The sequence below is a fragment of the Diceros bicornis genome, chromosome 35 (genome assembly GCF_020826845.1).
Source record: "Diceros bicornis minor isolate mBicDic1 chromosome 35, mDicBic1.mat.cur, whole genome shotgun sequence".
NCBI lineage: Eukaryota > Metazoa > Chordata > Mammalia > Perissodactyla > Rhinocerotidae > Diceros > Diceros bicornis.
In genome coordinates, this window is record NC_080774.1 from 47,562 (window position 1) to 62,401 (window position 14,840).

Below are 14,840 nucleotides of genomic sequence, written 5' to 3' on the forward strand. Positions count from 1 at the left end.
AAACACAGCAGAACGAACAATCAGAAGGGTGAGAAGAAGGTGTGTGATGTGGCCATGGAGCAGTGGGAGAGACAATTCCAATTCTGAAAACGAGACAAGGGAGTGGCGCGTGCAGTGAAGATGCCGTGTGGACCAATTAAACTCAGTACCCAAAGGGCAAACAAAAGAGGGATGAGGCTGTCAATTACCAATAGAGAAAAAATGAGCTCAAATCTTCAGAATGGAAGTCTTTTAAAAGTTATAATATACAAGGAAAATGTAGAATATAAAAAAGACCCCTTTGGACTCAGAGAGAAGAGCCAGAGACGCCGATAAAGCATGAGGAGAATAATCACTTTGTCACGCAGAGTGAGTGGGGTCAATGGGGTGTCACTTGAGTAAGGGCAAGGGGAAGGTTTCGGGCAGGACAACTGGTATTATCAGGTGATGCAGGAATGCACGTAGAAAGGACAGTGATGACATTAAAGTGCTTAGCATGGAGAAACACGGAAGGGTAGAAGCTACTAATGGGTTTCAAGGAGAAGGAAAGAAGCTGGGACTGTGGTTGTTGAATATAAGTGTAAGGGACTTAAAAATATTTTTAAAAATAGGAAGTAGAAGGGGTGTGAAAGTTACACCATGTGAGGTAAAGAGGAAATGCGTGCTGAAACGCATAATGAGACGAGTCTATTACCATGGGAAAGTAAGGAGGGAACTGAGAATGCCAGAGAGAAGGAGATTAACTGAGAGAGAATGGTTACGATGAGACAAAAAGTACAAATATGAGGTGCATATGACATCAGAACGCACACCAATTCTGCATAAGGAGGACAAGATCTCAATGTCCTGCCCCTCACCTGGGTGGCCCTGACCTGGGATTTGGGCCTGCATCATCCACAGCTCTTCACCTTGTTCCAACCTGAGGACGACAGCAGGTTTGGTGTGCTGATACCCTGTGAATGGAAATCACAGACAACCTGGACCAAAACTGCCTGGATTCAGGGATTCTAAAGAATGGGAAAGATTCAGTTTAGAGGTGGCACGACAAAGCTGCCCTTTCACACTTTGGCAAAGTAAAGACCGTTCAACTAGCATTTTCTGATGCCAAAGGGAGACTAAGAAACCTTGACCTCTAAATATAAGTCAAAAATCACTAAGTATTTTACAAAAGCCCCCCCAGATTTCAGCAACCAAGAAGAGGAAGCCTGGAGATTAAGCACACTCCTTTCAGGAAGGCAGCACTTACCCAGGGACACCAGGTTGCTATAGTTCTCCAACATCACACTCCTGTACAGGTGCTTCTGAGCTGGGTCCAGCAGCTGCCACTCTTCCCAGGTAAAGTCCACAAACACATCCATGAATGACAATGGTCCCTGAAATAGCATATTCCCATTCAATCTCAAATTATTTTACTAAGTTTGTGGGAAACAACAGGCTGCCTAGGCTATCCATTATTCACATTCGACTTTGTGAGAAAAGCAAAAATTTACTGAAAATATCCCATCAATGTGTATTAAATCAATCAGTCTTTCACTCAACACATGAAAATACCAGGTACCAGGTATTCAGCTAGGTGCAGGTGATACAAAAATGGATGAAATACTCTCCTGCCTGCAAGAAGCGTTCAGCATTGCAGAGGAAAACAAAGTTAAATACATGCAAAAGCAATAGGGAGCCAAAGAGGCTAAGATGAAAGAACACAGAGTGCACAACATGGGCACGGAGGAGAAACCGAGCAACGCTGCTTGAAAGTTTCAGGCTGAGTCCAGGAAAGGAGACCACAGAAGTGACCACTGCAACAGAAGACACGTTAAAACTTGGTGGAGGGGCCAGCCTGGTGGTGTAGTGGTTAAGTTCGCATGCTCTGCTTCGGCACCCTGGGGTTCGCAGTTTTGGATGCTGGGTGCAGACCTACACACTGCTTATCAAGCCATGCTGTGGCAGGCGTCCCATATACAAAATAGAGGAAGATGGGCATGGATGTTAGCTCATGGCCAGTCTTCCTCATGCACGCACACACAAAAAAACAAACTTGGTAGAATAAAAAAGGCAATAGCTGTAAGTCGTGGCCATTTAATGGGTCAAAAGATCTGAACATGAAGATATACAGATGTCAATAAGCCTGTGAAAAGATTCTCAACATCATATATCACTAGGGAATAGCAAATTAAAACAATGAGAGACTATTACATACCTATTGGAATAGCTAAAATAATAAAAAAACTGACCACACCAAATTTGATAAAAGACATGAATCTAAACATCCAAGCTCAACGAACTCCAAACAAGATGAACTCAGCAAGACCCATACCGAGATATAATGAAATTTTCTAAAGACAAAGACAGAGAATCTTGAAAGCATCAAGACAGAAACGATGTATCACATATAAGCGATCCTCAATAAGATCATAAGCAGATTTGTAATCAGAAGCTTTGGAGGCCAGAAGGCAAGGGACTCATCTATTCAAAGAACTAAAAGAAAAAAATTGTCAACCAAGAATCCTATATCTGGCAAAATTTTCCTTCAAAAGTGAGGGAGAAATTAAGACATTCCCACAGAAACAACAAGGAGTTTGTTACCACTAGACCTGCCTTGCAAGAAATGCACAAGGGAATTCTGCATGTAAAACAAAAGACACTAGACAATAACTCAAAGCCAAATGAAGAAATAAAGATCTCAAGAAAGGTAAATACATGGGCAATTATAAAAGATAGTATAATTTTAACTTTGGCTTGTAACGCTACATTGTGTTTTCTACATAATTATAAGAGACTAATGCATTTAAAATAATTATTAGTAGGGTTGGCCTTGTGGCGCAGTAGTTAAGTTCAGCAAGCCTGCTTCAGTGGCCCGGGTTTGTGGGTTCAGATCCCAGGTGCAGACCTACATCACTTGTCAGCCATGCTGAGGCAGCATCCCACATACAAAAGAGAGGAAGACTGGCACAGCTGTTAGCTCACGGCTAATCTTCCTCATCAAAAAAAAAGAAATTATTAGTTTATGTTTTTGGGCACAAAATGTATAAAGATGTAATTTTGTGACATCAACAACCAAAAGTGGTGGGGAGAGAGCTGTAAAGGAGTAGAGTCTTTGTATGTGATTGAAGTTAAGCTGATATAAATTCAAATTAGAATCCTACAATTTTAAAAAGTTAAATGTAATCCCCATGGTAACCACAAAGAAAATAGCTAACAAATCTACACAAAAGAAAATGAGAAAAGAATTTAGATATTTCATTACAAAAAATCAACACAAAAGAAGACTTAATACACGAAATGACAGACAAAAAAAGCTGTAACATATATAGAAAACAAATAGCAAAATGAGAGAACTAAGTCCCTCCTTATCAATAATTACTTTAAGCATAAATGGATTTAACTGTCCAATCAAAAGACAGAGATTGGCAGAATGGATTAAAAAACATGACCTAACTATACGCTGCTTACAAGACCCAGTGACACAAACAGACTGAAAGAGAAAAGATGGATAAAGATATTTCAGGCAAATAGTAACCAAAAGAGAGCAGGGGTGGCTATACTAATATCAGACACAATAGACTTCAAATCAAAAAAGGTTATAAGAGACCAAGAAGGACACTATGTATTATTAAAGATTTAATACAGCAAAAAGATATAACAATTATAAGTTATATACCTAATAACAGATCATCAAAATATATGAAGCAAAAACTGACAAAATTAAAGGGAGAAATAGACAGTTTTAAAATATCAGTTGGAAACTTCAATATCCCACCCACCATAATAGACAAACAACCAAACAGAAGATAACTAAGGAAACAGAGGACTTAAACAAACCAATTAGATCTAAAAGACATATACAGAACATTCTACCCAACGACAACAGCATACACATTCTTCTCAAGTGCACACTGGACATTTTCCAGGATAGACCATATGTTAGGCCACAAATTAAGTCTCAAGAGATTTCAAAAGAGAAATATCATACAAAATATCTTCTCCAACCACACAGGATGAATTTTGGAAATCAATGACAGAAGGAAAAAAAATGGAAAATTCACAAATTTGTGAAAATTAAACAACATTCTCTTAAACAAACAATGGATCAAAGAAGAAATCTAAAGGGAAATTAGTAATATTTAGACACGAATGGAAACAAAACACAATATACCAAAATTTATGGGAGGCAGCAAAAGCAGTATTCAGGGAAAATTTTATAGCTATAAACACCTACATTAAAAAACAAGAAACAGGGGCCGGCCCTGTGGTGTAGCAGTTAAGTGCACGTGCTCCACTGCTGGAGACCCGGGTTCGGATCCCGGGCGTGTACCAACACACCGCTTGTCAGGCCATGCTGTGGTGGCATCCCATATAAAGTGGAGTAAGATGGGCACAGATGTTAGCCCAGGGACAGTCTTTCTCAGCAAAAAGAGGAGGACTGGTATGGATGTTAGCTCAGGGCTGATCTTCCTCACAAAAAAAAAGAAAACAAAACAAGAAACATCTCAAATTAACAATCTAAATTTACAACTTAAGAAATTAGGAACAGAACAAAATACACTCATAGCTAGCAGAAAGAAGGAAATAATAAAGATTAAAATAGAGATAAACAAAATATAAACTAGAAAAACAACAGAGAAAAATCAGTAAAACCAAAGGTTGGTTCTTTGAAAATATCAACAAAATCGACAAACCTTCAGGTATGGCCTAAGAAAAAAAGAGAGAAGACTCAAATTACTAAAATCAGAAACGAAAGAGGAGTGAGAAGTCAAGATGGCGGCGTAGGCAGACTCTGAACTCACCTCCTCCCGCAGACACAGCCAATTTACAACTACTCGTGGAAAAATTAACCCTGAGACAGAGCTGAAAACTGGATAAGAGGAACTCCTGCAACAAAGGGCAATCCTAATTGAGGTGGAAGAGACAGAAACTCCCTTCTGGAGAGGAAAAATGCTGCCTTCACAAGCCGCCAGCTTCACAGCCACCGGGAGCAGCCCAAAGGTAGGCAGCCCTCCCTGGAGGCGCAGGGCCCTGAGCCAGGGAGCGCCCCCGCTGTGGGCATTTTGTGGACCCAGCACAATCGAGACCAGTGGCATAATATCTTACTTTGCCTGCTACTAAAGCATTGCAGAGTGCCCCCAGAAAACCTGGTTCACAAAGAAATTAAAACTGGCTCTTAAAGGGCCCATGCACAAACTCAACCGTTTCAGAAAGCATCGTAAAATCACCAGAAAGAAAGATGCATAGTGCCTTGGTGAAAAGAGACTCACCTGATAGGCCCTGAGTGCATCTTGGTGACAGATGAGACCTCTCCAGGGACTAGGACATTGGCGGCGGCCATTGTTGTAGCCTGGTGTGGGTGTGCTGACACAGATGCCATTGGAGTTCTCCCTGGGGCCTGTAGCCCAGGGTCTGCCCCACCCGCTAGAGAACCGATTTAATCCAGCTCAGCCAGGGCAGACAGCCCACCCTAGAGACTGGCCCGACCCAACAACAAGCCCTCAGGCAACTTGTGGGCCTACATAGATTGGTCACTGGATTCTCTGCAGCCTGACAACTGAGCCAACTTCAGTGGGGCAGGGCGTGCACAAGGAGTGGGTGGAGAGTGTGGGGCTCCAGCCCTGGAGAGACTGGCTCCACTTCAGGAGGTCGGGGCGCGCACTCGGGGCAGGACTGTGTTGACTGTGTGTGTGGACCTGTGGGCGGCGGGGCTTGTCAGCTGCAGAAGACTTGTGCTTCTCAAAGACCCACATAGGGGGTTTGCCCCACCTTCCAAAGCCTGAAACAATTGGGTGCTCCTGTGCCTGAGGCCAGCCCCACCCAGCTGCAATCCTCAGAGAGCTGACAAGAGACCTAAAGGCTGGAGGCTTATAGCAATTGTAAGGCCCTGAGCCTAACAACCTGCCACGCTGGGGGCCTACTCACTTAAAAGAAATACTGCAACACAAATGTGGTATTAGAACTTGCAACCAACTGTGCTGGGGCTCCCCACACCTGATAAAGAGACTGAAGGGCCCACAATAACTACAAACAGCTGAGCATTACAACAGCTGACCAGGAGCATAACTTGGCCTCCCTGGTACCTACAGGGAGAGCAAACAGGCCAGAACAGAAGGACACATGTAGCGCACATAGGGGTCACCCCTGGAACATTGAGAACTGAGGGAAGCACACTGCAGGCCTCCTAAGGCATCACTTGTATAAGGTCACCTATCCAAGAGCAGGAGACGTAGCTGACCTACCTAATACGTAGACACAAGCACAGGGAAAGAGGGAAAATGAGGAGGCAAAGGAATACATTTCAAGTAAGGGAACAGGACAAAACTCCAGAAAAGGAACTAAGTGAAACAGAAATGAGCAACCTACCCAACAGAGAGTTGAGATTCCTCAAAAAATCAAGGATAGAACTACCATATGATCCAGCTATTCCACTGCTGGGTATTTATCCAAAGAACTTGAAAACACCAATGTATAAAGATACATCCACCCCTGTGTTCATTGCAGCATTATTCAAAATAGCCAAGACTTGGAAGCAACCTAAATGCCCATCAAGGGACAAATGGATAAAGAAAATGTGGTATATAACACAATGGAATACTACTCAGCCATAAGAAACGATGAAATCCAGCCATTTGCGACAACATGGATGGACATTGAGAGTATTACGCAAAGTGAAATAAGTCAGAGGGAGAAGGTCAAATACCATATGATTTCCTTCATTAAGTAGTAGATAATAACAAAAATAAACAAACACATAGAGACAGAGATTGGATTGGTGGTTACCAGAGGGGAAGAGGGGAGGGAGGAGGGTGAAAGGGATAATTCGGCACATGTGTGTGGTGATGGGTTGTAATTATTATTTGGGTGGTGAACATGATGTAATCTATGCAGAAATAGAAGTATAATGATGTACACCTGAAATTTATACAATGTTATAAACCATTGTTACTGCAATAAACAAAAAACTAAAAAAAAAGAAATGAAAGAGGAGACATTACAGTAGTCCTCCCTTATCTGTGGGGGATACATTCCAAGACCCCCAATTGATGCCTGAAATTGTGGACAGTACTTAACCCTACATATACTATGTTTTTTTCCTATACATACATACCTACCTACGATAAAACTCAATTTACAAATTAGACACAGTAAGAGATTAACAACAACTAATAATAAAATAGAACAATTAGCACTTTATGGCTTCTCTTTGGCATATCTGAATTGCCAGCATCACTACTCTTGTACTTTGAGGCCATTATAAGTAAAATAAGGGTTATTTGAACATAAGCACTGTGATACCACAACAGTTGACCTGATAACTGAGATGGCTAGTACGTGACTCACGGGTGGGTATATAGAGTTTCAGTTTTACAAGATGAAAAGAGTTGTGGAGATGGATGGTGGTGATGGTTGCACAACATTATGAATTTATTTAATGTCATTGAATTGTTCACTTAAAAATGGTTAAGATGATAAAAGAAAATACGTGCAGGATCTGCATGTTTTAAACCTCAAACAGTGGTTTAAAAAATCAAAGATCTAAAGAAATGGAAAGATAGACTGTGTTCATGAATTGGAAAACTCAGTGTTTTTAAGATGTAAATTCTCCCCAATTTGATTCATAGATTCACTGTAATTCCAATCAAAATCATAGCAAGCTTTTCTGTAGCTATCCACAAACTCTCTATAATTAATATGGAAGGGCAAAGAAACTAGAATAGCCAAAACAATTCTGAAGAACAAAGGTGGAGCACTCCCACTAGCCCATTTTAATACTTACTATAAAACCAAGATAGTGTGACACTGGTAAAAGATTAGACATAAAGATCAATGGAACAGAAAAGAGAGCCTAGAAATATAGACTCACACAAACATTGTCTACTGATTTTTTTTTTTTTTTTTTAACAAAGACACAAAGGTAATTCAATGGAGAAAGGATAATCTTTTCAACAAATGGTGCTGGAACACTTGCATATCCATACGCACAAAAAATGAACTTAGGGGCCGCCCAGTGGCGCAAGAGGTTAAGTGCACACGCTCCGCTTTGGCGGCCCAGAGTTCGCAGGTTCGGATCCCGGGTGCACACCAATGCACCGCTTGTCAGGCCGTGCTGTGGTGGCATCCCATATAAAATGGAGGAAGATGGGTACGGATGTTAGCTCAGGGCCAGCCTTCCTCAGCAAAAAAGAGGAGGACTGGCATCAGATGTTAGCTCAGGGCTGATCTTCCTCACAAAAAAAAATAAAAATAAAAAATAAATAAATGAACTTAAACACATACCCTATACCCTATATAAAAATTAACTAAAAATGGATCATAGACTTAAATGTGAAAGCTAAAACTATAAAAGTTCTAGAGAAAAATAAGAGAAAATTGTGTACTTTGGTCTGGGCAATGAGATTTCAGATATGATACCAAAAGCACAATCCATTTTAGGAAATTAAAAGTGAGAAAATGAACTTTATCAAAATTAAAATATTTTGCTCTGTGAAAGTTGGTGTTATGAAAATGAAAAGACAAGCCAGAGACTGGGAGAAAACATTTACAAATCATTTTTCTGTTGAAGGATTAGAATCTAGAATATGTAAAGGACTCTTAAAAATCAATGACAAGAGAACAACCCAATTAAAAAACGGGGAAAATATCTGAACAGCTGCTTCACCACAGATACACAGAGAATAAATCACATATGAAAAGATACTCAATAATAACAGCCAATAGGGAAATGCAACTTAAAACCACAATGAAATACCACCTCACATCTATGAGGATGGCAAAATTTTTAAAAACCTAACACCACCAAGATCTGGCCAGGATGAGGAGCAACAGGGACTGCCATTCACTGCTGGTGGGAATGCAAAACTGCACAGCCACTTTGGAAGACAGTTTTTTTGTGTGTGTGTGTGAGGAAGATCAGCCCTGAGCTAACATTCATGCTAATCCCCCTCTTTCTGCTGAGGAAGACTGGCTCTGAGCTAACATCTATTGCCAATCCTCCTCCGTTTTCCCCCCCAAAGCCCCAGTAGATAGTTGTATGTCACAGCTGCACATCCTTCTAGTTGCTGTATGTGGGACGCGGCCTCAACATGGCTGGAGAAGCGGTGTGTCAGTGCATGCCCGGGATCCGAACCCGGGCCACCAGTAGCGGAGCGTGTGCACTTAACCACTAAGCCACGGGGCCAGCCCTGGAAGACAGTTTTTTACAAAGCTAAACATAGTCTTACCATAAAAGCCAGCAATAATGCTCCTAGCTATTTACCCACCTGATCTGAAAATGCATTTCCACACAAGAGCCCACACATGAATGTTGATAGCATTCATAATCACCAAAAACCGGAAGCATCTGGATATCAAGACTTTTTTTTTTCTTGGTGAGGAAGATCAGCCCTGTGCTAACATCTGCCAATCCTCCTCTTTTTTTTTGCTGAGGAAGACTGGCCCTGGGCTAACATCTGTGCCCATCTTCTTCCACTTTATATGGGATGCTGCCACAGCATTGCTTGGCAGTGCGCACCCGGGATCCGAACTGTGCGCCCCCTGGGCCACCTCAGCGGAGCGTGCGCACTTAACCGCCTGCGCCACCAGGCCGGCCCCCAAGACTTATTATACATACAGTGTGGTATTGGAATAAGGATAGAAAAGTAGACCAACGGAACAGAATAAAGAATTATGAACCAAACCATATATATGGACCCCCAATATATGACAAAGGTGGCACTGCAGAGCCATAGGTAGAGGTCAATCACTTCAGTAGGACTGGGGAAATCAGATAACTCTATGAAAAAAATAAATCTTGACTCCTGGGCCTGGACCCATGGCCTAGTGGTTAAGGTCACTGTGCTCCACTTCAGCACCACTGCGTTCAGTTCCCAGGAGCGGACCTACACCACCCATCGGCAACCATGCTGTGGCAGCAACCCACACACAAAATAGGGGAAGATTGGCACAGATGTTAGCTCAGGGTGAATCTTCCTCTAAAAAACAGAAAAATCTTGACTCCTCCTCACACCAAACATAAAAATTAATTCTAGATGTATTATAAATCTAAATGTGAAAGGTAAAATAATAACAAAGAAAAACATCTTCACGAGCTTTGGGTAAGAAAAAAGTTCTTAAATTGGACACAAAAAGCACTTAATAAAAGATAAAAATTTACAAACCAGAATAAGTCAAAATTAGAAATATCTGTTCATCAAAAGACAGCATTAACCAAATGAAAAGCCAAAAAAAAAAGTAAACAAATACTGAACAATAGCTAATGCTATGCATACTGAAGTATTTGGAGGGAGGCATGCTGATGTCTGATTATTATCAAGAAACGCATCAAAAATAAGATGGGTTAATGAATGCACACAGGGATGGAAAGATGGATAAAGAAAGTGTAGTAAAACGTTAATGGCAAGTTCTAGGCGATGGGTATACAGATGTTCACTGTAAAATACTTTCAATGTTGCCCTGTGTTTGACATTTTTCATAACAAAATATTGGAGGTAAAAGAAACACTCCAGGCAAAATCTGAATATGGATTTGGCACCAAGTTTGTTTTAAACTTTAATGTGCATGAATCACTGACTCCTGTTAAAATGAAGAGCCTGATATAACAGGATTGAGGTGAGGCCTAAGGATCCCCCATCGCTCTCCCCATCAAAAAAAAAAAGTAACAAAGAAAATAAGTGGGAATAAATAAACAAGCAACTCACCCGGGACTTGGTGGTTTTCGGCTGCTCCTGGGAAATGAACAGCCACTCTAGAACCTGCTCTGTCCTGTGACTCTTGTGCCTCTGCCAGGGTCCTCCTGGGGGAGGCCTCTGGTCAGCGGTCCCCTGACCCAGGATGGATTCCTGACCTTGGAGTTTTCTGATCCTACTGCACGAACTGTCTTGCTCCTGGAGAGGTGGGACCTGTAGACTCAAGAAAAAACTCGCTTTAGTGGCATATTTCCTCTGGGCCCCAACCTTGGTCTCTTTTGCTAGTAAACACATTCACATGAGGCCAGGCCGTGTGTTCTGCAGACTGTGGTCAATGCCGCTGCAGGGCAGAAGCGAGACGACACAAATGGGGAACCCAGCACACTGACGACAGTCCCCCATCCCCAGCATCCACTTAAACAAGAAGACAATGCCCGATACTAAGGAATAAACAACTCTGTTTGGGAGGGTGTACACGAGTTACAGATTTTGAATAAAACAGTCTCCATTTCAGTTAGAGTTTCTTCTCTCACTATTTAGACGTCCATGAACAATTCACTTAATCTCTCTCACTGGGTCTTATGTTTTGTTGTTGTTAAAACATTGGGAGTAAGATGAGATCAGGGTAGCAGTGTAGTTTTTTCATCTCCCCAAAACTCCCAATGAAACCAAAAGAGACCTACCAGAAGAGTAAAAGAACAAGCCCATAGACATCCAAAACAAACAAACAAAATCTAGGTGGCAGGGTCTACTCATGAACCCCAGGATACAGACAGATGTGACCCAACTACAGAGGGCAGTTCCCCTCAGAGGAAGTGCGCCAAGTGAGGGAAGATTCTGAGGGGCCACACGCTGCACATCTCCAAAGTCACCAATAAATGTGCACCCTCGACAGGAGAGCACCTCCCCCGACTGGAATCTGAGCAATGCCTCTAAGGCTCAGAGGTGCAGGAATATAAAAAATATATTCCCAAAGTCACTAAGTGACCTAACGTGCTGTGGCCACCTCAGAACATGAGCATCTGAGAAATGCCTGGCCAACAGCCACTTCCAGAAGCAGAGATCTTCACTGTGAGGGAAAGCTGCTAGAAACAGAGACCCAACTGATCAGCACAGAAAGAGAGAAAAAAGATTCAAGCAGTGAGAGGGGTGAGAGAGAGAGGAGATTCAGAGAACGAGAGGGGGAGGAGAGAGAGGCTATTAGACAGTAAGATGGAAGGTCCAGAGGAAGCTTCTTTCAGAAATTATTTTAACAACAAAGCACAAGATGTAAATGTGAGAGAAACACATGAGAAGACGAGGCATGTTGAACTCTAGGAAACACCAGACTTCCTGACAAGGCTTAGCGCTGAGTCAGGTCAGGTATGAGCGTGTGCGCTTATATTTCCAAAAGAATCACTGAGAAGATGAACTAGAAACTGTAAAAACGGTTACCTCTGGGGGAGGGAAAGAATAGGGCAGAAGAGATGGAAGCAAGGCTTGTCTGAATGCACTGCTATCCAGTTTCTATTTTTGAATCATGTAAATATTTTACATGATCAAAAAAAGGAGGGAGGACAATCCCTAAAGCTGAAAATAAATGTTAACAAATACATTCGTTTATCAAATTGGAAACAAAACTACAAGAGACAATAATTTTTCTAAGTGACCTTAACATCCGGTATTTGACTGTGTACTCCTTGGATAAAATGAGCTACAAAGACATACTGAACTTCATTTAGTATCCCTGTTAGTAGTAATAAATTGTTATTTTATGTACACTGTAGGATATGACAGTTACATTAATGTTAAGAACCAAGATACCTAGCACATGACAAGAAGATGCAAGAGTGAGGTTTTTTAACCCTCGTACATTGCTGTTGGGAATGTAAAATGGAGCAACCACTTTGGAACCCGTCTGGCAGTTCCTCAATATGTTAAACACAGAACTACTGTTATTACCCAGCAATTCCATTCCTAGGAATTTGCCAAAGAGAATTAAAAGCATATGTACATACAAACACCTGTACACAAATGTTCATAACAGCATTATTCACAATAGCCAAAAAATGGAAACAACCTAAATGTCTATCAATGGATGAACGGATAAACAAAATGTGGTATATCTATACAAAGCCACGTTATTCAGCCATAAAAAGGAATCAAGTACTGATAAATGCTACTACACAGATGAACTTTGTAGTAAAAGTGCCTGACATTAAGCTTTTGACTGACAAGGCATCCATTTCAAAGACATCCATCCCGGACAGACATGCCAGCTACACAACTAGATAAAGAGCCAGGCTGCCCACCCATGAAGCTCCCCTTGTAGAAAGCCCTGGATGACGCAGATAACTGCTCCCTTGAGTGACCTGCTTTTCCCTTCCTCTGCCTTAATTACCGCCCATGTATTTTATTTTATTTAAAAAAAAATTTTTTTGTTTACTGCGGTAACATTGGTTTATAACATTGTATAAATTTCAGGTGTACATCATTATACTTCTATTTCTGCATGGATTACATCATGTTCTCATGTTCACCACCCAAATACTAATTACAACCCATCACCACACACGTGCCTAATTATCCCTTTTGCCCTCCTTGCACCCCCCCCCAGTAACCACCAATCCAATCTCTTGTCTCTATGGTTTGTTTGTTGTTGCTTTTATCTACTACTTAATGAGTGAGCTCATATGGTATTTGACCTTCTCCCTCTGACTTATTTCACTTTGCATAATACCCTCAATGTCCATCCATGTTGTCACAAATGGCTGGATTTCATCATTTCTTATGGCCGAGTAGTATTCCATTGTGTATATATACCACATCTTCTTTATCCATTCGTCCCTTGATGGGCACTTATGTTGCTTCCAAGTCTCAGCTATTGTGAATAACGCTGCAATGAACACAGGGGTGCGTGTATCTTTACGCAATGGTGTTTTCATGTTCTTTGGATAAATACCCAGCAGTGGAACAGCTGGATCGTATGGTAGTTCTATCCTTAATTTTTGGAGGGATCACTATACTGTTTTCCATAGTGCCCATATATTTTAAATTCACCAATAAAAGTGAACCTGAGGGGGGCTGGCCCAGTGGAACAAGGGGTTGGGTGCGCGCGTTCCATCGCGGTGGCCCGGGGTTCACCAGTTTGGATCCCAGCCGCGCACCGATGCACCGCTTGGCAAGCCATGCTGTGGTGGCGTCCCATGTAAAGTGGAAGAAGATTGGCACGGATGTTAGCCCAGGGCCAGTGTTCCTCAGCAAAAAAAGAGGAGGATTGGCAGATGTTAGCACAGGGCTGATCTTCCTCACAAAAAAAAAAAAGTGAACCTGAGAAACCCAAGGCATCCCACCCTCGACCCCACTAAAGACAGAACCCCAGGTCCGTGCATGCACGTGTGTGCTCTCTCTCTCTCTCTACCCATGACCTTCCTGTGTGGCCCTGGGTGTGCCATGTATTCTCCATGACCTGTGAGTAATAAACCTCGTTTTTTTAAAGTTCTCTGATGGCTGCTGCAGAGGTGCGTCTTGCAATCACAGCAAGAACCACAAGGGCCGGGCCAGCCACAACACTGGCTCCAGTCAGGGAAATGTCTGTGGGGGCTCAATAGTAGTAGGGCCAAGGTGAGTGCCCCCAACATTCCTGGTCGGTAGCATCATTACTGATAACCTGAGAGCAACACAAAGCAACCTTGAAAACATTATGCTAAATGAAAGAAGCCAGATAGAAAAGGCCACCTATGGTATGACTCTATTTATATGAAATGTCCACAATAGGTAAATATATTAAAACACAAAGTAGGTTAATGGCTTCCAGGGGATAGGGGAAGGAGAGAAGGGAGAGTGACTGCAAATGGGGACAGGGTTTCTTTTTGGAGTGATGATAATGTTCTGGAATTAGACAGTGGTGATATTGTACAACTCTGAATACTAAAATAACTAAATGGCATGCTTTAAAAGGGTGAATTCTATGGTATATAAATTATACTTCAATAAAGCTTCTTCAAAAAGAGAGTTAATTTTTTTAACTTCAATGATTTTTAGTAAATTGATAGTTTTCCAACAATCATCTCATCCAGGTTTACAACATTTCCATTGACTCAAAAAGATCCCTTGTGCTCCTCTGAAGCCAAGGGCCACTCTCACCCTCAACCATTCTCTGCTTTTTTCTCTATAGACCTGCCTTTTCTGGACATTTCATATAAACAGAATCAT

At 41.7% G+C, this 14,840-nt stretch overlaps 1 protein-coding gene across 9 annotated transcripts in view; it reads right to left on the reverse strand.

The window, feature by feature from the left end:
* Positions 1-14,840, reverse strand: part of ZNF268 (zinc finger protein 268) — a 51,731-nt gene that overhangs the window by 10,858 nt on the left and 26,033 nt on the right. For 7 of the 9 annotated variants that reach the window (XR_009216818.1, XM_058531104.1, XM_058531105.1 and 4 more), the window contains 3 exons: positions 10,659-10,859; positions 1,226-1,352; positions 837-932 (listed from right to left, as the gene is read on the reverse strand). Coding sequence is in view for 8 of the 9 variants with exons in the window: in XM_058531104.1 (XP_058387087.1) it covers positions 837-932; positions 1,226-1,352; positions 10,659-10,859 (424 nt within the window). In the remaining variant the exon portion in view is untranslated. Of the gene's footprint in view, positions 1-836; positions 987-1,225; positions 1,353-10,658; positions 10,860-14,840 lie in introns of those variants that run through there. The other 2 variants (XM_058531111.1, XM_058531106.1) reach the window with 2 other exon arrangements.